The following is a 25,774-nucleotide window of genomic DNA, read 5'->3' as shown; positions in this document are numbered from 1 at the left end:
CCATGATGCCACTTCTAGCTTTTACTGTGTGTGTGGTACTGAGGAATTGAACCCAGGGCTTTATTCATGCTAGGCAAGCACTGTACCACTGAACCACATTCCCAACCCCACTTTCTTTGTTTTGTTTTGCTTTGCTTTCAAAAACAAAATCTAATACTGAAAGTTTGTCCTTTAAACATTATCTCTTTGGAAATTACAGTGCTCCTGCTAAATGTGTTTATTTGAACTTGTGACATCATGCAGTAAAATCACATATCTTCAGCATACAGGCCACTTCTGTGTGTGCGCATGACTGGGTCTGTGTACTGGTTTGGGGGTTTGAACTAAGGCCTGGGTACTGTCCTTTGGCTTTTTTTGCTCAAAGCTGCCTATCATTTGAACCACAGCTCCACGTCTGGCTTTCTGGTGGTTAATTGGAGATAGGAGTCTCATAGACTTTTTCTGCCAGGGATGGCTTTGAACTAGGAGCCTCATGTCTCAGCCTCCTGAGTAGCTAGGATTACAGATGTGAGCCACTGGCACCTGGCAGGCCAATGGATTTGAACAAATGAATGTGCCATGTAGTCATCATTCTGCTCAGAAACATAGAACATTTCCATCTTCCCAGAAAGTTGTCTTTGTAGTTGCTCTCCCATGTAAACTGGTCTGGCTGTCAGCGGCCTCAGTTTTACTAAGATACCTTGTGGTAGTGTTGTAGAATTTATGCTAATGGGACAACACACTGTCAAGTCCAGCTTCTTTCATTCAGTGCAATGTCTGCAGAATTCTTTGGGATTGCTGTTTGTATTAATTTGTTCATTTTGGCCAAGTGAAGGATTAAATTGTATCTAGTGAAAAATAAATTGCAAGCTGTTTATCCTTTCCATGTGTTGCTTTCCATGTGTTTCCATGTGTGTTGCTTTTGAGGTTGTTACGATAAAGCTACTGTGAGTATTTGCATGCAAATGTTGCTGTAAATGTGTTTTCATTTATTTTGAGAATTTCTGAATCTTATGGTAATGGTATGTTTAACGGCAAGAAACTTCCAAACTCTTTTTCCAAAGTGGTTGTGACATTTTATATTTCTACTAGTGAAATAGGAGAAGTCTAGTTGCTTGCTCTATATCTTTACCAACATTTGCTCTTTTAATTTCACCTATTCTCTTGTCTTTAAGGTAGTAACTCACTGTCATTTTAATTTGTATTTTCCCGATGACCAGGAATGTTGGACATCGTTCTTGTTCATTTGTACATCTCTTCTTGGTGAAACATTTACTCACATCTTTTGATTACTTATGTTCCGTTAGGGGTATTTACTAGTTTGTAGATGGAACTGTTTAGATTTTTTATGCAGTCTGGATGTAAGTCCCTTGTTAGACATACAATGTCAAAGTGTAAATATTTGCTCCTAGTGTGTATTTTCCATTTATGTTTTTAAAGAACAAGAGTTTTTATTTAGCTGGGCACTGATGGCTCACACCTGTAATCCAAGCTACTCAGGAGGTTGAGATCTGAAGGTTGTTGTTCAAAGCCAGCTCTGGCAGGAAAGTCCTAAGACTCATCTCTCCAGTTAACTACCAGAAAACCAAAAGAGGCTTTGTGGCTCCAAGTGATAGAGAGCTAGCTTTGAGTGCTAGCCTTGAGTGAAAGACCCCAGGGACAGTGCCCAGTCTCTTGAGTTAAAGCCCCATGACCTCCCTCCCTCCAAAAAAAGTTTCATTTAGTTCAAGTCAATGTAATATATTTTTTCCTATATATTTCACATTTTTTTTCTGTGTGCGAAATCAGTGATACTACAAAAGGATCATTTTCACATGCTTTCTTTTAGCGATTTTTCCAGATTTAGCTTCTTATAAGTTGTCTTCTCGCTGCATTTAGGGCTAGCATTTTCTGCCGAGATAAGAAGTCCCAGGATTTTTTTCCTTTGGCTGTCTTGATTTGGAGCCCTACTGTTCCAGATCTTAGCCTTCCTCAGAATTGGGATGACAGGTGTGGAATGCCCAATTCTGTGTTTGTTGGTTGGCTGGCCTCAAACCATGGTCTTCCCAGGTCATCTCAGCCGTGTGATGTAGCTTGGGGCAGCACCTGTGTGATGTCTTGTTGTTAGGTGTTTATAGAACTTCTCTAGGTATTCTTGTCAAATCACCCCATTTATTATTGCAAAATTCCAATTTCAGTATTTTTTGAGTTGGTCCTAAGATTAGCTCACAGCTGGTGCTGTATGCCTTGAGCCATACCTCCATCTAGGATTTTTTTTGCTGTTTTTGTTTTGTTTTGTTTTAGATAAGAATCTCAGGTTGTCTGTTGGGCTGGCTTTGAACCATGATCCTCAGATTTCATCCACAGGCTTAGCTACATTGTAAAGTCCTGTCCAAAACAAAACAAAAGATCTGTTAGCTATTTTGGCCTAGGTTCTGTGATCTTAAAGAAGAAACACTTTCAAGCTGGGTACCTGTAACTCAGGAGTCTGAGATCTGCAGATCAAGCCAGCCTAGGCAAGAACCTATGAAACTCTATATCTCCAATTAACAAGTAAAAGTACCAGAAGTAGAACTGTGGATCAAGTGGTAGAGCCCTAGCTTTGAGCAAAAAAGCTCAAGGACAGCACCCACAGCTACCTGGAAGACATTATCAACTACTGCTGGGAGCTTGAGGAGGGGAAACCCAACCCCCTGAGAGAAGCCAGTTTCCAAGACCTGCCTCTTCGTACCCGTGTGGAGATTCTGCACCGCCTCTATGATTACCGGCTAGATGCAGATGATGTCTTCGATCTACTCAAGGTGCTTCCCTGAAAGCCCTTTCTCTAGCACAGTAAAAACCCAGTAGTTGAGAATGGAGCTTTGAAATCAGAGCCTAGACACTGTCCCTAAGCTTTTTTGCTAAAGGCTAGTGCTCTACCACTTGAGCCACAGTGCTGCTTCTATCTTTTAGTGGTTAGTTAGACGTAAGAGCTCTTGGATCTTTTGGGGGGGGGGTGGTAGGAATTTGAACTAGGGCCTGGACATTGTCCCTGAGCCTTTTTTGTTTTGTTTTTGTTTTGCTCAAGGTTAATGCTTTACTACTTGAGCCACAGTTCCACTTCTGGCTTTTTGGTCATGAATTGGAGATAAAAAGGCTCATGGCCTTTCCTGCCTGGGCAGGCTTTGAGTCATGATCCTCAGACCTCAGCCTCCTGAGTAGCTGGGATGACAGACATGAGCCACGGATGCCCGGCTGGCAGGTGTCCGGATCATACAGGATTAGACCTGGTGATGACTTCTAGTCCTTTCTTGGTCATGTCATTTAGAAGTAGTCTTCATTCAGGACTCCAGCCTAGGTCAGGCCCTGGGGTAAATTGGGAGTCTCAGCTGGAGCAGAATGTTGCTGTGGGTTCTGACTGAGCTGCCATAGTGGATTACATGGGACAGAGCCTTAGAACATCTTATCCTACCCACTACCTTTTGTGTACATATAAAGTAAATCTAAGCCAGGTAGTCAGACCATTCATTGGAATTCTCCGTTTTTGGAGGGGTGGGAGCCGTGGTTGGGGTAGGGAACATTTCAAGTATTTCTATATCTTGTTCTTCGAAGAAGGTACCCCCATCCCATTCTGTGTTTTATCTGCCCAGATGGAAAAATGATATCCTGTACTTGGCATTTTGAAACAGGTGATAAGTTCGTGTATTGAAGTTTTCTTCCATTTATTTAGTTCATTGTTTTCCCCAACCCTCCTTCCTTTTCTGCCAAGGGTCTGGATGCAGACAGTCTCCGTGTAGAAGCTCTAGGGGAAGACAATTCAGGGGCACTCTACTGGTATTTCTACGGAACATGAATGTATAAAGAGGATCCAGTACAAGGGAGGTCTAATGGGGAACTCTCCTTGAGCAGGTAAAGTCTTCAGTGTCAAGGCTGTAATAGCTACATGTAAAAATGTCTTTAAAGTTACATGCCTCAGTGCTGGGTTGTGGCTTAAGCCATAGAGCACCACTTTGCAAACCTTACGCCCTAGGCTCAAACCCTGGTACCACACATACATAAAAGAAGAAAGCTCATACAAACACAGAAAGCTAGAACTTTATTTTCTAATGAGGGGAATTAACTGTATCAGCATTCTTGAAGGGAGAGTAATTTCATATACAAATAAAAAGGAGCAGGGCACCAGTTGCTCACACCTGCTATATTTCCAGACATGTTTAAAATATGTCCCAATCAATCTCACCCCTTATATCAATTTCCTTTCCCCCTTCTCCCCTTCCTACCATCCCAAAACAATTTCAACATGCTTCCTTGTTCAATTTTCATAGCTGCAAGCCATTTCTTTCAATCAAATTTATACCCTTCCAAAATATGTTTCAAAATTATGCACCCTTGGCCTCTTCCTCTCGGTCCCATATTGAACTCGAGTTGGAAGAGGCCAGTCCGGTCTCAAAATGGAGGTAAAACCGCCGCCCGGGTCGCCCCCAGCCTGACTCTGGCCGTCGCTCCTGTCACTGGGGGGAGGAGGGCCATGATCCAAAGGAACCAGAGCAGCTGCGGAAGTTGTTTATTAGTGGTCTGAGCTTCAAAACTACAGATGATAGTTTAAGAGAACATTCTGAGAAATGGGGCACACTCACAGATTGTGTGGTAATGAGAGATCCTCAGACAAAACGTTCCAGGGGCTTCGGTTTTGTGACTTACTCTTGTGTTGAAGAGGTGGATGCAGCCATGTGTGCTAGACCCCACAAGGTTGATGGGCGTGTTGTGGAACCAAAGAGAGAGGTTTCTAGAGAGGATTCTGTGAAGCCAGGAGCCCATCTAACAGTGAAGAAAATTTTTGTTGGTGGTATTAAAGAAGATACAGAAGAATATAATTTGAGAGACTACTTTGAAAAATATGGCAAGATTGAAACCATAGAAGTTATGGAAGACCGGCAGAGTGGAAAAAAGAGAGGATTTGCCTTTGTAACTTTTGATGATCATGATACAGTTGATAAAATTGTTGTTCAGAAATACCACACTATTAATGGGCATAATTGTGAAGTGAAAAAGGCCCTTTCTAAACAAGAGATGCAGTCTTCTGGATCACAAAGAGGTCGTAGAGGTGGATCTGGCAACATTATGGGTCGTGGAGGAAACTTTGGAGGTGGTGGAGATAATTTTGGATGTGATGGAAACTTTGGTGGAAGAGGAGGCTATGGTGGTGGAGGTGGTGGCAGCAGAGGTAGCTATGGAGGAGGTGATGGTGGATACAATGGATTTGGAGGTGATGGTGGCAACTATGGTGGCCGTCCTGGTTATAGTAGTAGAGGAGGCTATGGTGGTGGTGGACCAGGTTATGGAAACCAAGGTGGAGGATATGGGGGTGGTGGAGGAGGATATGATGGTTACAATGAAGGAGGAAATTTTGGTGGTGGTAACTATAATGATTTTGGAAATTACAGTGGACAACAGCAATCAAATTATGGACCCATGAAAGGGGACAGTTTTGGTGGAAGAAGCTCTGGCAGTCCATATGGTGGTGGTTATGGATCTGGTGGTGGAAGTGGTGGATATGGTAGTAGAAGGTTTTAAAACAACAGAAAAAAAGGCTACAGTTCTTAGCAGGAGAGAGAGAGCGAGGAGTTGTCAGGAAAGCTGCAGTTTACTTTGAGACAGTCGTCCCAAATGCCTTAGAGGAACTGTAAAAATCTGCCACAGAAGGAACGATGATCCATAGTCAGAAAAGTTACTGCAGCTTAAACAGGAAACCCTTCTTGTTCAGGACTGTCATAGCCACAGTTTGCAAAAAGTGCAGCTATTGATTAATGCAACGTCGTGTCAATTAGATGTATATTCCTGAGGTCTTTTATCTGTTGTAGCTTTGTCTTTGTCTTTTCATTACATCAGCTATATTGCCCTGTGAATTGTGGTAGTGGTACCAGGAATAAAAAATTAAGGAATTTTTAATTTTTCAATATTTGTGTAGTTCAGTTTTTCTACATTTTAGTACAGAAACTTTAACAAAATGCAGTTTTGAAGGTGTTTCCTTGTGAGTTAACAAGTAAAGATCATTGTTAATTACTATTTTGTATGAATTTTGCTAAAGTTAACTGTAAAGAAACACCTACTGACTTGCAGTTTAAGGGGAATCTGTTCTCATTTCCAAACCATGATAAGAATGGGCGCTGACATGTGGAGAGAATAGATACTTGCATGTATGCATTGTGTGTTTTAGATACATAGGATTGGGTATTTAAATTAGCATATTTGTGAATTTAATAGCATTAAGATTACCTTCAAATGAAAAAAAAACCCTCAAAATCCCTATTTGTGCATTTTCCTTCAATGTAATCATGGTTTTAGTGTGTTTTAAGATTTGCTGAATCATAGCTGTGTTTAGAACATCTCCATTCTACATTTACCTTGATCACATTGAGAATGACTGCTACCATAGTTTTGGAGTGTAAAGCATGTCTGCTGCCCTCTATTTAAATTTGTAAAGGGTAGGGGATGTTTTCCCCATCCCTTTAGAAACCATTCTTAATTTTTGATTCAGGACCACTAAGTGTGCAATGTCTGAGCATATTAGTGGATACCTGATTTTATTCTGTTTTTCCTTTGAGACCCCTGAGGCCTATAAATTTTATTACTTTTCTTTCCTTGGTTTAATTTCTCCATGCAAGTTTTCAGAGGAAGAGAATAAAAAGACACTTTATTGTCATATCCTTAAAAAAAAATTATGCACCCTCTACTATACCTTTGTCTCTGAGTCTCTTTTGTAATTTGGTTCAGCAGTATAGTAATGTGTATGCTATTTATTTATGAAAAGCAGTTTGTGATTTATTTATTTATTTATTTATTTATTTATTTATTTATTTATTTATTTATGAAAAGCAGTTTGAGATCTCTGATCAGAATTAAAAAGAAAAGAGGGATAGTGCTTGCCTAGCCGGGCGCTGGTAGCTACTCAGGAGGCTGAGATCTGAGGATCACCAATCAAAGCAAGCCCGGACAAGAAAGGCCATGAAACTCTTATCTCCAATAAAACCACCAGAAAACCAGAAGTGGTACAATGGCTCAAATGATACAGTGCTAGCCTTGAGCTGAAGAGTTCAGGGACAGCACCCAGACCTAGAGTTCAAGCCCCACAACTGACAAATAGATAGATAGATACATACATACATACATACATACATACATACATACATAGATACATAGATAGATACATAGATAGATACATAGATAGATGGTGCTTGCCAAGCAACTGAGTTTTATTCCCAGCACAACAAAAAAACAAAGCAAACAAAAAGCAAAGCACTTATGTGTGCATATTTTTAAAAGATAAGAACCTATAGCCTTTTTGGTCTAACAGTATGAAAATATAGAATTTTAGAAATTTAGGATATTTTGTTCTTGCCAATATATATAGTTTTCATATAACTAAAAAGGTGATATTTTGTTTTCTGAACAAATGTCCTCCAATTGCATTCACTTTCCTGTAAATGACATGATTTCCTGTAAAGTATACATACATACAGTGCCAATACCATGTTTTTGTTACCATGATTCTTTTTTTTTTTTTTTTTTTTTTTGGGTCAGTCATGGGGGGCCTGGGCGCTGTCCCTGCGCTCTTCAGCTCAAGGCAAGCGCTCTACTGCTTAAGCCACAGTGCCACTTCCGTTTTCGAGTGGTTTTATTGGAGATACGAGTCTCATGGACTTTCCTGCCCAGGCTGGCTTTGAACCATGATACTCAGATCTCAGCCTTCTGAGTAGCTAGGATTACAGGCATGAGCCACCAGCGCCCAGCTTACCCTGGTTCTTCAAGATAATTTGACGTTTGGTATTATGTTTGATGTCTATGTTTGAATACTGTCTGTAGTATCTTTTTTCTGTTGAGATCTAGTTTAATTCCATTTTGGTCTGATAGAATATTTCAATTTTCTTATATTTTCTCAGACTTCCTATATATTCTAGAAAGTCTTATGAGCTGCCAAGAAGAATGTGTATTGTGTTGTAACATCTATAGATGTCTGATGATTTCATTTTGTCTACACTGCCATTTAATGCTGCCATTCTAGGATTTCTTTACTGATGTTTTTGTATGGATAACCTATCTGTGAAAGTGAAATACTGAAGTCTCTCATTATTATTTACCAAAGTTTATAAGTTCAGAAATATTTAATAAATCTGAGTGTGAGCTATTTTGTGCATATATATTAACAATCATAATTTTTCTTCATGGATCATTACCTTCATTAATATGAAGCGACTTTGTTTCTTCAGACTAATTTTTAGCTTCAATCTATAGTATCAGATATAAATATGGCTAATGCTGAACACTTTTGAAGTCCATTTGCTTGGAAGGTCTTTTTTCCCATTCTTTTACCCCAAGCCATGTGTTTCTTATAGGCAACAAAGAGTTAGGTCTTGTTTTAGGTATTGTTTTTTGATCTAAGTATCCATTATGTTTTTTGAGGGTTTTGTTTGTTCGATTTTTCAGTCATGGGGGTTGAACTCGCATCTTTCGATTTTTCAGTCATGGGGGTTGAACTCGCATCCTGGGCATTTTCTCTGAGCTCTTTTTGCTCAAGGCTAGTGCTCTACTACTTTGAGCTACCACTCCACTTCCAGGTTTCTAATGGTTAATTGGTGGCAAGAGTCTAATAGACTTTCTTGCCCAGGCTTGCTTTGAACCACGATCCTCAAATCTCAGCCTCCTGAGTAACTAGGATTACAGATGTGAGACACCAGAACCTGACTAGTGTATGTCTTTTGACTAAAGAACTAAGATCTTTAACATTCAATGTCAGTATTGAGAGAAGTATGCCATGTTTCCTGGCATTTTGTTTTTTTGTGATGTTTGCTTCTTCTGCGGGTAATTTTTCCCTAACTACCTTTTGTGGTGCTAGTTTGAAAGCCATAAATTCCAGTAGTTTTTGTTTTTTGTGGAATGTTGTTATTTCTCAACCAATTTTTATGGATAGCTTCACTATGTAAAATAGTCTGGGTTGACAGTTGTCTTTTGGGTCTGGAATAATGTCTTTCCAAGTCCTCCTTGCATTTAGTTATCTGTGTTGAGAAATCTGCTGTTTTTACAAGGAGCTTGTGATAGTAAGTTACTTGCTTCCTCTCTTTTGACATTTTCGATATTCTGTATATTTAGATAGCTTACTATACTGTATCTAGGAGCATTTCTTTTCTAATCTTGCCTGTTTGGAGTATGGTAGGCCTCCAGCACAAGGATGATACTCTATTTCTCAAACATTTTCTGCTATTATTTTGTTGAATAGGTTTTCAAAGCCTTTAGTTTTTATTTCTTCTTCCTCATCTATCCCTACATCTGTAGGTTTAATCTTTTGACTGTGTCTGAGAAGACTTGTATGTCTCTTGGTCCTTCTAAGTACTTTTGCAATGCTTTGACTGATCTAATTTATCTGCTCCAGTCTTTTCCAATATGCCTTAGAATCCAGGGTATCTTTGTACTCTTGGAAGACCTTCTTTAACAATGGTAGTAGTAGGAAGCAAAAGTAATTTTGAAATACATTTTTTTGTTTTTGTTTTTTTTTTTGGTCAGGTCGTGGGGCCTGAACTCTGGGCCTGGACGCTGTCTCTCAGATCTTCAGCTCAAGGCTAGTGCTCTACCACTTGAGCCACAGTACCACTTCTAGCTTTTTTCTTTTTTGCTTATGTGGTGCTGAGGAATCAAACCCACGGCCTCATGCATGCAAGGCAAGCGCTTCACCACTGAGCCACCTTCCCAGCCCTTGAAATACATTTTGAAGGAGGATGAATAATTAATTAGCACACACAAGGCCCTGGATTGGATCCTCAACATCATAAAATTTTTTTTAAAGAATCTAAAGTAAGTAAGTATTCACAGAATTGCCAGATTTTATGCACACTCAGCAAAGTCCATCAATGAACCAAACCCTCCCTTTGATCCTACACAAATTTACACATCAAGCAATGCTCTAGAATAATGTTACAGCCCTAAACATTAAAACAAATAACAATATTCTTTTTTTGGGGGGGTGGGGGTGGTCCGGTCATGGGCCTGAATTCTGGGCCTGAGCGCTGTCAGCTCTTCAGCTCAAGGCAGGCACTCTACCACTTGAGCCATAGCGCCACTTCTGGCCCTTTTTTTCTGGTTATGTGGTGTGCTAAGGAATCGAACTCAAGGCCTCATGAGTACAAGGCAAACGCTGTACCACTGAGCCACCTTCCCAGCCCCGAAATAACAATATTCTTACCATGAAGTTTTTCTTGGATCCTGTGGGCTTCAGCTAATTGCTCTTCAGCAGCTCATCTTCCAAGGCCAGTTTCCTTTCTAGCAACAGCCAGATCATATTCCAGACTTTGTCGTAATGCTTCGCCTTTTTCAACCTCAGACCGCAGCTTGGCAATCTGGCTCTCATAGCTTGACAAGTAAAAACAAATTTGTAAGCTTAACAGATAACATTAAAACATGTTTCTAAGATAGTGATATCATGTACTTAACCATTTAAACTTCTTAGAAAAACTTGATTCCATACATTTGTAAGAATTCACAAATTTGTATTTTCTGAAACACTAGAAATATTATTGTATCAAATGATATTCAGTAGTTCCTTGCTTTAGAGGGAGAAAAAAAAAACAACTCGTAAAGCCAGGCACCTATAGTTCATGCCTGTAATCCTAGTAACCCAGAGCTACTTTATGCAGAAGACAAAGGCTCAAAGCCAGCCCAGCAAAGTCCATGAGACTTCCCTTTCCAAAATAAGTAGCAAAATAAGTAGCAAAAAGCTTGGCTAGAGGTAAGGCTCAAGTAGCAGAATACAAGTAAACTAGCAAGCTTAGCCAAAAACATTTAAACTCTCATATGAATTGTTATACAAATAAAGAAAAATCATGCCTTTTAATGATAAGTAAGTACTTAAAGAACATGAAACATAAGTAATTAAAACTTATTTTCTCAGCCAGGCGCCGGTGGCTCACGCCTGTAATCCTAGCTACTCAGGAGGCTGAGATCTGAGGATCACGGTTCAAAGCCAGCCCAGGCAGGAAAGTCCATGAGACTCTTATCTCCAATAAATCACTAGAAAGCTGGAAGTGGCGCTGTGGCTCAAGCAGTAGAGTACTCACCTTGAACTGAAGAGCGCAAGGACAGCGCCCAAGCCCAGGGTTCAAGCTCCACGACCAACAAAAAAACCCACAAAACTTATTTTCTCTACTTCTATTCTATAAACATAATCACAAAGAAAACTGCATCAAAGTACAATTTTGTTTGTGTGGGTGGGGGGTGGTCATAGGGCTTGAACTCTGGGTCTGGGTGCTGTCCCTCAGCACTTCAGCTGAAGGCTAGTGCTCTACCATTTGAGCCATAGCGCCACTTCTGGTTTTCTGGTGGTTCATTGGAGATAAGAGTCTCACAGACTTTCCTGCCTGGGCTGGATTTGAACCACATCCCTTAGATCTCAGCCTCCTGAGTAGCTAGGATTACAGACAACACCTGGCTAAAAGTACAATTTATTAAACATTGTCTATATTATTTTTTGTTGATTATGACATCAGTGGCAAAACATATAGTAATAAAAGTGGCAACTCTTGGGTCTGGGAAGGTGGCTCAGTGGTAGAGGGCTTGCCTTGCATGCATGAGGCCCTGGTTTCGATTCCTCAGCACCACATAAGCAAAAAGAAAAAAGCTGGAAGTGGCACTATGGCTCAAGTAGTAGAGCGCTAGCCTTGAGCTGAAGAGCTGAGGGACAACGCCCAGGCCCAGAGTTCAGGCCCCACGACTGACCCCCTCCCCTAAAAAAAGTGGCAACTCTGCAAAAATCATAACAAACTACTAATATATGATCCTCCATTAACAATTATGAAATAGGTCAGAGAGAACTAGATGATTTAAAAGGTCCTTTTTCTAATTCTAAAATCATATTATTTAATCAATGATTCATATTAAATACTTATGTGGTAAGCACTGTGAAAGATACAAACCAAATGTTACTGAACTACTGAGTCAAGGAATTAAATTCTACAGAAGGTATATAGGTTCAGTTTTATAAGAGTACCTCACAAAATCCAGTTAAACTGCTTACTATATCAGACTGTGGTCTATATATCTATCAAATAAAGAAAAGACAAAAGGCTGTGTGAAAGTAGTTCATGCCTATAATCCTAGCTACTCAGGAAGCTGAGATCTATAGATCATGGTTTGAAGCCAGTCTAGGCAAGAAAGCCCAAGAGTTTCTTATTTTCAATTAACTACCAAAAAAGCCAGTAGTGGGATTGTGGCTCAAGTTGTAGACTACTAACCTTGAGTAAAATGTCTCAGGGACAGTGCCTAACCCTAAGTTCAAGCCCTAGGGTCAAAATCAAACAAGGAAAGAAAAGACAAAGGGACTTCTGAAAGACACATCAGAAATTACTACTAGCTGCTATTAATATGTATGTGGCAGAAACTACATTCTTTCTTCACAAATAAAGAACCAGTGAGTGGGGCTGGGAAGGTGGCTCAGTAGTAGAGTGCTTGCTTTGCATGCATGAGGCCCTGGGTTTGATTTCTCAGCACCACATAAGCAGAAAAAGTTGGAAGTGGGGCTGTGGCTCAAGTGGTAGAGCACTAGACTTGAGCAGAAGAGCTGAGGGACAGTGCCAGTTCAGGCCCCACAGCCAACAAAAATAAACAAATAAATAATGAGGTTTGGAGGTATGGATTAATGACAGAGCATAGTATACACAAGATCCTGAGTTCAATATTCACCACAAGGGCAAAAAAGTGGGGAAGGAGAAAGAAAAAACCATATGACATAGTAATTTACAAATGTCCATTAGCATGTAAGAAGAGAAACAGCCAGGCCCCAGTGGCTCACACCTGTAATCCTAGCTAAGGATCATGGTTCAAAGCCAGCAGGGGCAGAAACGTCCCTGAGACACTTATCTCCAATTAACCACTCAAAAAAACAGAAGTGTTGCTGTGACTCAGAGGTAGAGTGCTAGCCTTGAGAAAAAAAATGCTCAGGGACAGCACCCAGGCCCTGAGTTCATGCCCCGCAATAGACAAAAATTTAAAAAGAAAAAAAATCACCTTATTTATAAATTTAAGGTAACTCTAATATTTTGTTCCAGCTTCATTCCATTACTCCCTGCCCATTCCCTCACCTTTCATAATACTAAAGTAGTTAGCACTGGATCCTCTTTTGTGTTAGTTTTTTTCCTTGTTTGGTTCAAATCCATCCAGATCGTTTTCATTTTCTATACACAGGCATTCTCCCTTTTTTTTCAGGTTGTAAATAATTCTAAATAGTTGTTCCTTCTCTATTCCTTGATCTCTCCAAATAATTCTGGCTTTATAGGTTACTTTAATGTCCACTGTGTTTCTTTGGATCTTTATATCAATACGCTCTACTGATGTCTCCAATGAAGTTAATTGATTCAGCTTCCATTTTTGTGATCAAACTTCAATAATAATACTCACATCTTGGAATCAGAAATGGTCTCAAGATGGGTTTCTGACATTGGGGGGCTAATTTAGGTAAGTCTAACTATAGTGAAGATCCTGCAGCAAGTAATCCACTAGTAATCCACAATACACAGCAGGACCACAGATAATTAAATTATCATGCAAAGCTGTTTAAGATGAAGTGCCATTTGAAACCAAACAGTTAGAAAATGAAGTAGAAAAGCAACTCACCATTATTGCATTATCTTTGCCAAAAGACTAAATATTACTAAACAATTTGCAAAAACAATCTCAGGGATTCAGGAACACAGCTCAAGACAGACAAAAAGTCAGGTACTAGTAACTTAAATCTATAGTCCTAGCTACTCAGGAGGCTGAAACTTGAAGGAAAAGTCTTCAATTAACCGGCAAAAAGCCAGAATTAAAGGTGAGGCTTAAGTAGCAGAGTGTCCAGCTATGTGCAAGCAAGCCAAAGAAGAGTGAGAAGCTCTAATTTCAAGCCTCAGTACTAGAAGATACTCAGAAAACTCAGAGAATTTCCATGGTGGCTTTTAAAGAATCTCTTATATCCTGTAGCCCTAGAACATACAAGTTCAAGAACCAGACTCTAATTATGCTGAACACTGAATTATCTTTAATGGTGAGTCTAACCAAGTTTCTCCTAAAAAGTTTCAATTTGGAGATAATTAGGAAATAAAGGACCTTGGTTGAGAGCTTTCAGAATTACATAAACCTAAAAATTGTGAACCCCAAGTATCTCCAAAATAATTTTTACCCATCCCTCCTCTTTGAAGTAACTAGCCTTCTACTGCTCAAAGATGTATTCATGACTACAAGAAGGAGCTGACTTATGAGTATTTCCAAAATCCACCTGCACTGCTGCCATTAAAAACTTACTCAAGGGCTAGGAAGTTGGCTCAGTGGTAGAGCACTTGCCTTGCATGCCTGAGGCCCTACATAAGCAAAAAAAGAAAAAGAAAAAACCTGGAAGTGGCGCTGTGACTCAAGTGGTAGAGCGCTAGCCTTGAGCTGAAGAGCTGAGGGACAGTGCCCAAGCCCAGAGTTCAGGCCCCATGACCTGACCCCCCAAAAAAACTTACTCAAATCTCAGTTTCTATAGGAGAAATGCACAGCTGACACTAGAGATAACAACATATATAACAAAAGAATTACATGCTTTTTTTTTTTTTTTTTTTTTTTTTTTTGGTCATGGGGCTTGAAATTCAGGCTTCATCACTATCCCTCAGCTCTTCAGCTCAAGGATAACGCTCTACCACTTGAGCCACAGCGCCACTTCTGATTTTCTAGTGGTTTATTGCAGATAAGAGTCTCACAAACTTTCCTGCTCCAGCTGGCTTTGAACCTCAACCTTCAGATCTAGCCTGCTGAGTAGCTAGATTACAGGAGTGAAACATCAGTGCCAGGCATGAGTACATTTCTTATCAAGCATTGTTACCTCCTCCTTTGTTTTTTCCCTGCCATCCCTTCCCTCCCATCTCCACAACTACATCCCTCCCTGCCCCATTTAAAAAAAATTTTTTTTAACCTACTGGTCAAAGCTCTCATTGTTTTTTTGTGTTTTTGGGGGTATAACTGGTCCTGGGGCTTAAATTTAGGGCCTGGGCATCTCCCTTTACTATTTTTGTTCAACGCTAGTGCTGTACCACTTTAGCCACAGCTCCACTTCCTACATGTCACTGGTTAATTGGAGATAGAGTCTCACAGGATTTCCTGCTCTGGGTACCTTCCAATGGAGATTTCCAACACTCAGTCTGCTGAGAAGCTAGCATTATAGGCACCCAGGTTCTGATTGCTTTTTGATATTCACGGTGGAAAACTTACACTGACTTTATCACGCCTCTGACTGAACTGGATCTTTGATTACTATTCTTACAAAAACTTATTATTATTATTATAAAGGTGAGGTACAGAGGAATTACAGTTACAATAAGTTAGGAAAAGAGTACTTTTTTGTTGTTGTTCATTGTGGGGCTTGAACTCTGTCCCTCAGCTCTTCAGCTCAAGGCTAGCACTCTACCACTTAAGCCACAGTGCCACTTCCAATTTTTTCTGTTTATGTGGTGTTGAGGAATTGAATCCAGGGACTCATGCATGCGAGGCAAGCACTCTACCACTGAGCCACCTTCCCAGCCCCCCAAGAGGATATTTCTTTTGGACAATGTCACCTCTTCCCTCTCTCTGTTTTTCCATCCTGTCCTCACTCACAAGTTATATAGTTCACTTTTCAACATAGTGAATACCACTGTTGCATTTGTTCACTAATGTTCTTTATTTTTATTATATTTCCCTATATTTTTGCTAATTCTCACTATGTTTACATCAGATTTAAAACATCACATGAAATGTCTATACGTATTATATATAATATATATTATATATAGAATATATAATTATATAATTATAAAATCACAAAGTGTAAGGTATGTTAGTACTATTGTGTATTAAGATGAATAATTATATTAAAATATAAAGGAAGGGATTGTCGTTAATTTTGGGGTAGTACAGGACTGGGGTTTGAACTCAGTGCATGTATTAGGTCAGTGTTCTACCACTTGAGCCAATACAATGCAAAATATTTTCATTAAAATGAATGTATTTGTCCTAAAAGAAAAATCAGTGCTTTGAAAGGGTTAACATCTTAGTACATGAAAAATTCATAAAGATAAAATATCCTCATGCATGTGTCTTTGTTCCTGAGAATTGAACGTAGAGCTCTATCACTGAGCTATAATCTTAATCCTCTATATACCTTTTTTTTTTTTTTTTTTTTTTTTGGTCGGTCATGGGGCTTGAACTCTGGGCCTGGGCACTGTCCCTCAGCTCTTCAGCTCAAGGTTAGAGCTCTACCACTCCACTTGAGCTGCAGTGCCACTTCCAGTTTTCTGGTGGTTTATTTGAGGTAAGAGTTTCACGGACTTGCCAGCCTGGGCTGGCTTTGGACCACGATCCTCAGATCTCAGCCTCCTGAGTAGCTAGGATTACAGGCGTGAGTCCGGGCAACCATCTATATTCTTTAATACAGGGTCTCACTGAGTTGCCTAGGCTGGCTTCCAATTCCTGATCCTTCTACCTTCACCTCTATGATAGCTGGGATTATAGACAAGCACTCCGACCTTCTATGCCTTATCTTTCCATCAGGGTTCATCACCTGCTTCTTCTCATCCATTTAAATATTTGGTAGAAAAATTGATTATCTGCCAAGTATAGGCAATGCATAAGATGATGTCTACTTCTAAGTAGTTTACAACTGCCAAGAAAGATTGTAAATAGGCGCCACTGGAAGATGAAGCTGAGCCTTTCCAGATAGGATTTTTGGCCTGAGTCATTTCAGAAAGAGTTAAACAGAATGATCTGCTGGTGGAAAACAAGCTAGGGAGTGGTTCCATTGTAGGTGAAATGACCCAAGTAGGAGTTTGTATGTTTAAAATTTAGTGAACCATTACCATTTCTTTAATTTTTTGAGTAAGATACAAAATACCAATGGAATCTAATGCAGATGATCAATTCTTGAGTGTCAGCTATGATGAAGTTGTTTTACACTTTTTGCTTACAAAAGGATTACAAATTGCAGTTCATGAGACTTTCTGAATTTAGTTCAGGGAAAGGTCTTTTTCTTTTTTTTTTTTTTTAATCAATTTATGGTGGGATTCAGGTCCTCAGAACCCAGGAATATTGAGATCTATTAATTAGGTACAGTCAAAACCCTTTTTTCAAAATATAACTGTGATGTTCCAAAGTTGTTTTATTTTCAAACTATTTGATACTTAATTTTCTTTAAAAAGACAGTTCTTAAAAATAAATCACAGTTCTAGTTATGGTACCTAGGAAGAGGAGGTAGGGGAATACCCATTAGATAGAGAATCATGGAGTGAGAAGCTAAGTATTTCCCAAGTATTAAAAGATCACTTTGGGGTCTGGGAAGGTGGCTCAGTGGTAGAGCGTTTGCCTTGCATGCATGAGACCCTGGGTTCGATTCCTCAGCACCACATAAGCACAAAGAAAAAAACCAGAAGTGGTGCTGTGGCTCAAGTGGTAGAGCACTAGCCTTGAGCTGAAGAGCTGGGGGACAGCGCCCAGGCCCAGAGTTCAGGCCCCACGACCGGACCCAAAAAAAAAAAAAACAAAACAAAGATCACTTTGTTCATTGATTTTGTTTTATATTTATATATTTTCATGAAAACAATGTGTACAGTAGTGTGCCCAAATCTGCAGTATGTGGCTTGATGGACTTTTCCAATGTGCCTTGATCCCTTCTCCTTCCAGGTCTTTATCAATTTCAGTTTGTTTCCTTTTTTCCCCTAGTCTACTTTTTCAGTAGAGTCTTACTAGAATAATCCTTAATATAATAATCCTTTGGTATTTTAAGCTAGCAGTTCCCTTTAGGAAAATCTGTTTAACTCTTTTGTATATGCTTTGACTTTGAAACATTGCAAGCTTCTTGTCCCTGTGCTCTTGAGCTCAAGGTGAGCACTCTGCCACTTGAGCTATAGCGCCACTTCCAGTTTTCTAGTGATTTTATCTGAGATAAGAGTCTCACCGACTTTCCTGCCTGGGCTGGCTTTGAACCTCGATCCTCAGCCTCCTGAGTAGCTAGGATTACAGGCCACTGTCACCGGCACTAGTGGTAGTTTAAAAATAAGATTTTGTTATTATTAAAGTGTTTTGTACAGGGGTTACCATTTCATAAGTAATGAGTACATTTCTGTTTTGGAACTTTGCCACCTCTTCCTATTAGCAGTACTTTTGAAAATAACTTAAAATATTTGCCTACACGTAGTAAGCGTTTGAACAAACTCTTAAAGCTGTTTACTAGCAGAAAGAAGCATATGAACCAACATAATAGTATAAGGATGGAGGGGACAAGTAGAGAAATTAAGGTTCTTAGAACTATTGGATGATTATTCTGTTATTGTCTGAAACCCTCATTATTATAGATTATGAGTCCAGATTTTCTATTCTGTAATGCTTATACAGATAGATACTAGGGTCAGCTCTTGTATTTGCAGTCAACTTGTTTTCTAATTAAAATGTTTTGTATTTGTCCTCCTCTCTGAGATTGGGACTCAGACCCTGGTAATCTGATACTTTTGCTCATTGGCTTGGTGCTCTACCACCTGAACCACAACTCCAACCCCATGTTTTTGAAATTTCAAATAGAAATGTTATTTAACTCTTGGAACATACTAGTGCTTGGTGGCTTGAAAGATTGAAAACTAATAAAGGAACAGGTAACCCCATGTGATTCAGCCATACAATTGAAGTATGTTTTCATTATACATTTCAGAGTGGGAAGTGTTGCTTTAAACTTTTGTTAATGTCAGCTTTTACATTACTCTGTTTATGCTTTCTAGAATGTCATTTAGAATTGTGAAGTAGATTGACATTCTTTTTTTTAAAATAATTTTTTATTATGAAGATACTGTACAGAGGGGTTACAATCACATGAGCAAAGTAATAAGTACATTTCTTATCAAGCATTATTGCTTCCTCCTTTGTTTTCCCCCGACCATCCCTTCCCTCCCACCTATACAACTTACACCCCCCCCCAAATTGTAAAGTTCGTTTTTCTTTTTTTTGGGGGGGGGGTCTGGTCATGGGGCCTGAACTCTGGGCCTGGGCACTGTCCCTCAGCTCTTCAGCTCAAGCCTAGTGCTCTACCACTTGAGCCACAGTGCCACTTCCGGCTTTTTTCTTTTTGCTTATGTGGTGCTGAGGAATCGAACCCAGGCCTCACGCATGCAAGGCAAGTGCTCTACCACTGAGCCACCTTCCTAGCCCTTAAAGTTTGTTTTTTGACATAGCATCTTGTACATGTCATTGTTGCAATGGGTCAGCCTGTATCCCTGTTTAAACAATTTATTTTTTCCCTTCTGCTTCCCAAATTATACCAACATCAAATACAGTGAAAATGGGTTATACCGTGGGGGAGGGACATAGAAAAAAACAAAAAAAATCACGTGGTACCTTATAAATACGTTACAAACAATAGCAAGAAAGAAAAAAAAAACACTTGATTCCTTAGCTTGGTGTTCATTTCACTTAATATCATCTTATTTGACCTTTTCTGCTTGTCTCAGATATATAGTAGTTATAGCAAATAAGGAAAATCAATGGGACCTATGTTTCTTTGCACCTGGCTTGCTTCACTTATTTTTTTTCTTTTTTTTGGGTTCGGTCGTGGGGCCTCAACTATGGATGGGCCTGGCTGCTGTCCCTCAGCTCTTCAGCTTAAGGCTATCGCTCTACCACTTGAGCCACAGTGCCACTTCCAGCTTTTTTCTTATGTGGTACTGAGGAATCAAACCCAGGGCCTCATGCATACAAGGCAAGCGCTCTACCCCTGAGCCACCTTCCCAGCCCCTAATATAATTTTTTTCCAAGTCTTTCCATTTCCTAACAAATGGGGCAGTGTCATTCTTTCTGATAGAAGCATAGAATTCCATTTTATATATAACACATTTTTTTGATCCATTCATCTACTGAGGGGCATCTCGGTTGGTTCCATATATTAGCTATGGTAAATAATGCTGTAATAAACATAGTTGGGCTGGTAGCTTTTGTATGGTCTTGTTTGTGATCATTTGAGTAAATGCCCAAAAGTGGGATTGCTGGGTCATTGGGGAGCTCTTCATGGAGTCTTTTGAGGAATCTCCATAGTACTTTCCAAAGTGGTTGAACAAGTTTACACTCTCACCAACTATGCAGTAGGGTTCTCTTCTGACCACATCCCCTCCAGCATCTGTTGTTATTAGAGGTCTTGATTATAGCCATTCTAAATGGGGTGAGGTGGTATCTCAACGTTTTTTTGATTTGCATTTCTTCTATGGCTACAGAGGTTGAGCATTTCTTCATGTAGATTTTGACATTCTTTATGTGAAATACTTGGATTAAGATAAGTTTAAGAATTGAGAATTTGAGCCCGGTGCTGGTGGCTCACGCCTGTAATCCTAGCTACTCAGGAGGCTGAGATCTGAGGATCGCGGTTCAAAGCCAGCCCGGGCAGGAGAGACCATGAGACTCCTATCTCCAATAAACCACCAGAAAACCGGAAGTGGCGCTGTAGCTCAAGTGGTAGAGCGCTCGCCTTGAGCTGAAGAGCTGAGGGACAGCGCACAGGCCCAGAGTTCAAGCCCCACGACCGACAAAAAAAAAAAAAAAAAGAATTGAGAATTTGGGGATTTGAGGAAGTTAATGGTGGTACATATTCCATGTGTTTTGCTACTGCTAGCATGGCACATAACTTTCTGCAGAGAAATTATAGAAACATGACTGCATAAAAAAAATGACTGAATTAGCTTTGGTTTTGCAACAAAGTGAATTTGAAAAAGACACCTTTGTTTTATGGAACTTCTTAGGTTTCAGAGTGGGGAATAAGATTTGGAACCTGTAAAATGTCTGATTTTATATCTCCAGCTGTCTTGAATATGTTATCAACTTATTCAGATGTGTTGAAGTGTATATGACTGAATGATGGTAGTTTTTTTTTTAATGTTTCTTTTAGGTAGATGAAGTTCCTGATGGAGCTGTAAAACTACCTACAAACAAACTACCCATTTTCTTTTTTGGAACTCATGAGATGTAAGTCCTGTTAGCTTTTAGATGCAAATTAGAAGTTTCAGGATTGTGCATAAAATGAAAAAGTAGAGATTAATTTAAAGAGGAATAGGAAAGAAATACAAAACTTTAAAATTATTTTTGAACTTTAGAATAAATTTTCAAGCTACCTCTTTGTGTTGAGGAAGCACTATGTATCTTTTACTTTTAGATAGTAAAGGCACTGTAGGTTTAATTTTGATTGAAAGTTTAATTTTCTTAATCAGGGAAGGAAGCAAAAGAATGGTGGAAAGTTTGTATGGGAAGTTTTTACAGGACATTCAATATTTCTGTTCAGTAAAATTACATGGACTTTCTTCCCCCCTCCCCCCCCATTCTGGGATTTGAATTCAGTGTCCTGTACTTGGTAGGCAGGTGCTCTACCATTGAGTCATGCCTCTGGCCCAACTAAGTGATTTCTTTTTTTTTTTTTTGTCAGTCATGGGGCTTGAACTCTGGGCCTAAACTCTGCCCCTGTGCTCTTCAGCTCAAGGCTGGCACTCTACCGCTTAAGCCACAGTGCCACTTCCGGTTTTCTAGTGGTTTATTGGAGCTAAGAGTCTCATGGAGTTTCCTGCCTGGGCTGGCTTTGAACCTCGATCCTTAGATCTCAGCGTCCTGAGTAGCTAGGATTACAGGCGTGAGCCACCAGTGCCTGGCCCAACTAAGTGATTTCCATAAGGATTATCTTATATTATGCTTTAGGCCTTAGGCTATATTGTACGAAATATGAGCAGATGAAATCTGGACAGTTCCTTTGAGTGTACTAGAGGCTTATGGGTAGTAGAGCCACTCTGATTTGTTCTACTGTCCCTAGTGGATATGGGCACAAACTGATTTGGTGAGACAATTTTAATTTTTCAAAAATTAGCTGAAAATTGAGCTGTTACTTTTACATGCATAAGATTTTCTGGGAGCTATCTCATGGGTTTCCAATGATTATATTTGTATATACCTATCATTTAGTAGCCTTCTAAGTACTATATAATTTGACTGGTTTTGAACTTAAAATAATTTCTGTAGCTTAGGCTTGCTTATTTGGGATGAAGAGAAACAAAGCTTGGTATTCCTCTTCTAATTATAATTATTTTCCTAGAAATGGCTACAATGACAATGTCTGATTTAATGTTTCTTAGCAACCAGCTTTCAGTTATTAATGTGTATGTGTGGTACTGAGGTTTGAACTCAGCCTCCTGCTTACTAATCAGTTATCCTTCAGCCCTTTTAAATTCTGGTTGTTTTTGGAAAGGGAGTTGTATTTTTGCCTCAGGCTAGTCTTGGACTACAGTCCTACCTGCCCCTCCAGTAACTAGGATTATACTGCTGTACCATTATCCTAGCTCTCACATAATTTTTTCAACAGTTATGTTTCGCTGTGATAATATACACAAAATGTATACCACTAAGTTGATTTTAATACGAATTTCATTAGATTTTAGCAGTTTCTTGTATTCATGATCATTCCATTCTCTTCAGTTCTAAACAACCACTAATCTACACAGTTGAATCACCATTTCTGGCCATTTCATGTTAGTGGTATTATAAAATACCACAAATTATTATTTTTTTGAAACTTAAAAAAATTGTCTTTAGTTGTACAAAGGGATTTCAATTCAACAAATTGATAAATTTGTAAGTACAATGCATCTTTTTTGTGGGGAGCGGCCTGAACTCTGGGCCTGGGTGCTGTCCCTCAGCTCTTCAGCTCAAGGCTAGCACTCTACCACTTGAGCCACAGTGCCACTTTGGTTTTTTTCTTTTTATGTGGTGCTGAGGAATTGAACCCAGGGCCTCATGCATGCAAGGCAAGCGCTCTACCACTGAGCCACCTTCCCAGCCCCTAAAGAAACATTTCTTAGGGCTTATCCAAGACTTTCTGAGTCAGTCTGTAAGCTATGGAGTTCAACAATCTAACAAGCCTTGGGGATGATCCTGAGCCATACCAAATTTACAAATACTGTATTAAATGTAGCTGGCATTAGTTGAATTTTCTTTGGAGGGGAAGGGAGGCAGTTTGGGGCTTGAACTCAGGGCCTGGGCACTGTCCCTTAGCTTTTTTGTTTAAGACTAGCACCCTACAGTCACTAGAGCCACAGCGCTAATTCTTGCTTTTTTATGTGGTACTGAGGAATCAAACCCAAGGCATCATGGCATGCTAGGCACGCACTCTACCACTAAGCTACATTCCCAGTCTCCAATTTTTTATTTTTGTAACTTTAAAAAATTCTTTCTGAGTGGGCTGGGAAGGTGGCTCAGTGGTAGAGCACTTGCCTTGCATGCATGAGGCCGAGGCCCTGGGTTCGATTCCTCATCACCACATAATCAAAAAGAAAAAAGCTGGAAATGGTGCTGTGGCTCAAGTGGAAGAGTGCTAGCCTTGAGCTGAAGAGCTGAGGGACAGCACCCAGGTCCAGAGTTCAGGCCCCATGACCAGACCTCCCTCCCCCCCCCAAAAAAAAAAATTACTTCTGATTTCTCTGATTTTAAGGCATTTTATAAAATATTCATATACGCGTATGTATATATATATACACATTCTTACAGTTTTATAGGGCACTTATGTAGACCATTGTTACTTCTTTTTTTTCTTTTAACAGTCTTGGAGATCCAATGAGGTCCTAGTTCATACAAGGCAAGTGCTCCTTCAGTGAGCTAAAACCTCCAGCATTAGGTTACTATTTTAAATTTAAAAGTGACTATTCTTTCCCCAACATTAAAAAATGGAGAACTTTTATTTTCAATGCTGAAGATTAAACCTAGGGTCTTGAACTTGCTGAGCAGTGTTACCACTTAGAAGCATATGTAGCCCAAAGTCTGTATTTAAATCACAGCATTACACTGGGTACCTAAACTGATTAGGTATTACTTGGTTAATTAGGTATTAAGATGGTTAAGGGGGAAAAAAAAACGAGGCTATTAATAATCAAGAAATTAAGGCCTGGGAAGGTAGCTCAGTGCTAGAGTCCTTGCCTGCATGAGGCCCTGGGTTCCTCAGCACCACTTAAGCACCACCTAAGCAAAAAAAGCTGGAAGTGGCGCTGTGGTTCAAACGGTAGCTAGCCTTGAACTGAAGAGCTGAGGGACAACGCCCAGGCCCAGAGTTCAGGCCCATGACTGACCAAAATAAAGGAAATTAAGATATATTCAAATTTAAAAATACCTGCTTTAAGCTGGGTGCCGGTGGCTCACACCTGTAATCCTAGCTACTCAGGAGGCTGAGATCTGAGAATCGTGGTTCAAAGCCAGCCCAGGCAGGCAAGTCCATGAAAATCTTTTTTTTGGGGGGGGAGGGTCAGGTCGTGGGGCCTGAACTCTGGGCTTGGGCGCTGTTCCTCAGCTCTTCAGCTCAAGGCTAGCGCTCTACCAATTGAGCCACAGCGCTACTTCTGGCTTTTTTTCTTTTTGCTTATGTGGTGCTCAGGAATCAAACACAGGGCCTCATGCATTGCAAGGCAAGTGCTCTACCACTAAGCCACCTTCCCAGCCCCAAGTCTGTGAAAATCTTATCTCCAATAAACCACCAAAAAACTGGAAGTGGCACTGTAGCGTAAGTGGTAGAGCTCTAGCCTTGAGTTGAAGAGCTGAGGGACAGCGCCCAAGCTCTGAGTTCAAGCCCCACGACCTCCCCCCCCCCAAAAAAAAAAAAACTACTTGTTTCATAAAAATTTAGTGGCATTTTTATTTCAAAGTATACTTTAATGTTTTTGATCTTCAGTGTTTTTTGTTTTGTTTTGTTTTTTTGCTAGTCCTAGAGCTTGAACTGAGGGCTGGGGTGTTCTATTCAAGGTTAGCACTCTACCACTTGAGCCATAGATTCATTTCTGGAGGTCAGAGTTCTATAGACTTGCCTGCTGGTCTGGCTTCAAATTGTGGTCCTCAGCTCTCATCCTCTCAGCTTACTTAGTAACCAGGATTATAGGCAGGAGCCACTGGTGCCCAGCTATTATCAGTGTTCTTTTAAGTATACCATTTACATTTGCAAAGTCAGTACCTCCCAAAAGCTTGGAGAGTAAAGTCATGGGTTGATGATGAATTTGCTTTGTAACACTTGACACAGGATTTAATACAAGTAGATTACAGCAGTCACATTTGCCTATTTTATGTGACTTTCAGCAAATTACTTACCTTTGTGTCCTTCTGAATTTGTAAAATAGGGATATCTTCTATCTTAGAACTTTAGGCCACAGCTAAGGTGCTTTCATAAATAATTACTTAAGGGAAGTGAAGGGTAAACAAAGGAGGAGCCTGCAATGCTTGGTAAGAAATGTATGCATTATCCTGCCCATGTAATTGTAGCCCCTCTGTACAGTATGTTCTCAAATAAAATAAAATACAATTAAAAAATAATAATAATAATTACTTAGACTAATGCTAAGTATGTGTTGAATAAAATGCCAGTAAGAATTGTATGGCTTTGAAAGACTTGTTTTGGGAGCAATACTTGCTGGGATTTATAAATTAATAGTAACATTGCATATTTTTTTTCTAAGGCTGTTATTGTAGTGTTACTAAGTTTAGATCAGCTCAGTTTGAATTTTGCTGACTAGTTTTGCTAATTGAGAGAATGTCTTCGAACTTTCCAAACTCTTGAAAATTTAGTCATACTTTGCTGCTTTTGTCTCTTATTAATGTTCAACTTTAGAAACTTAAAAAATACTATATAGTATATGTAGTGTATAGTATGCATATAATTTTTTTTAATTTTTTATTGTGAAGATACTATACAGAGGGTTACAGTTACATGAGCAAGGGAGCGAGTACACTTCCTATTGAGCATTGCTACCCCCTCCATTGTTTT

The 25,774-nt window shown here is 39.6% G+C and overlaps 1 protein-coding gene and 1 pseudogene across 7 annotated transcripts in view; both read left to right on the top strand.

Moving 5' to 3' along the window:
- The window catches only part of LOC138815576 (hepatoma-derived growth factor-related protein 2-like), an 82,049-nt gene that overhangs the window by 41,291 nt on the left and 14,984 nt on the right, over nucleotides 1–25,774 (top strand). For 2 of the 7 annotated variants that reach the window (XR_011368382.1, XM_070004990.1), the window contains exon 2: nucleotides 20,885–20,961. The exons of 2 other annotated variants lie outside the window; for them this stretch is intronic. Coding sequence is in view for 1 of the 5 variants with exons in the window: in XM_070004990.1 (XP_069861091.1) it covers nucleotides 20,885–20,961 (77 nt within the window). In the remaining 4 variants the exon portion in view is untranslated. Of the gene's footprint in view, nucleotides 1–2,716; nucleotides 2,760–3,706; nucleotides 3,847–20,884; nucleotides 20,965–25,774 lie in introns of those variants that run through there. 3 more of the 7 variants (XR_011368387.1, XR_011368383.1, XR_011368386.1) reach the window with 3 other exon arrangements.
- Nucleotides 4,313–6,265, top strand: LOC138815575 (heterogeneous nuclear ribonucleoprotein A3-like; annotated as a pseudogene).

Source organism: Dipodomys merriami, unplaced genomic scaffold, assembly GCF_024711535.1.
Source record: "Dipodomys merriami isolate MVZ:Mamm:240054 unplaced genomic scaffold, mDipMer1.0.p SCAF_650, whole genome shotgun sequence".
In the NCBI taxonomy this organism is placed as follows: domain Eukaryota; kingdom Metazoa; phylum Chordata; class Mammalia; order Rodentia; family Heteromyidae; genus Dipodomys; species Dipodomys merriami.
This window is presented reverse-complemented; position numbering and strand designations above follow the sequence as displayed.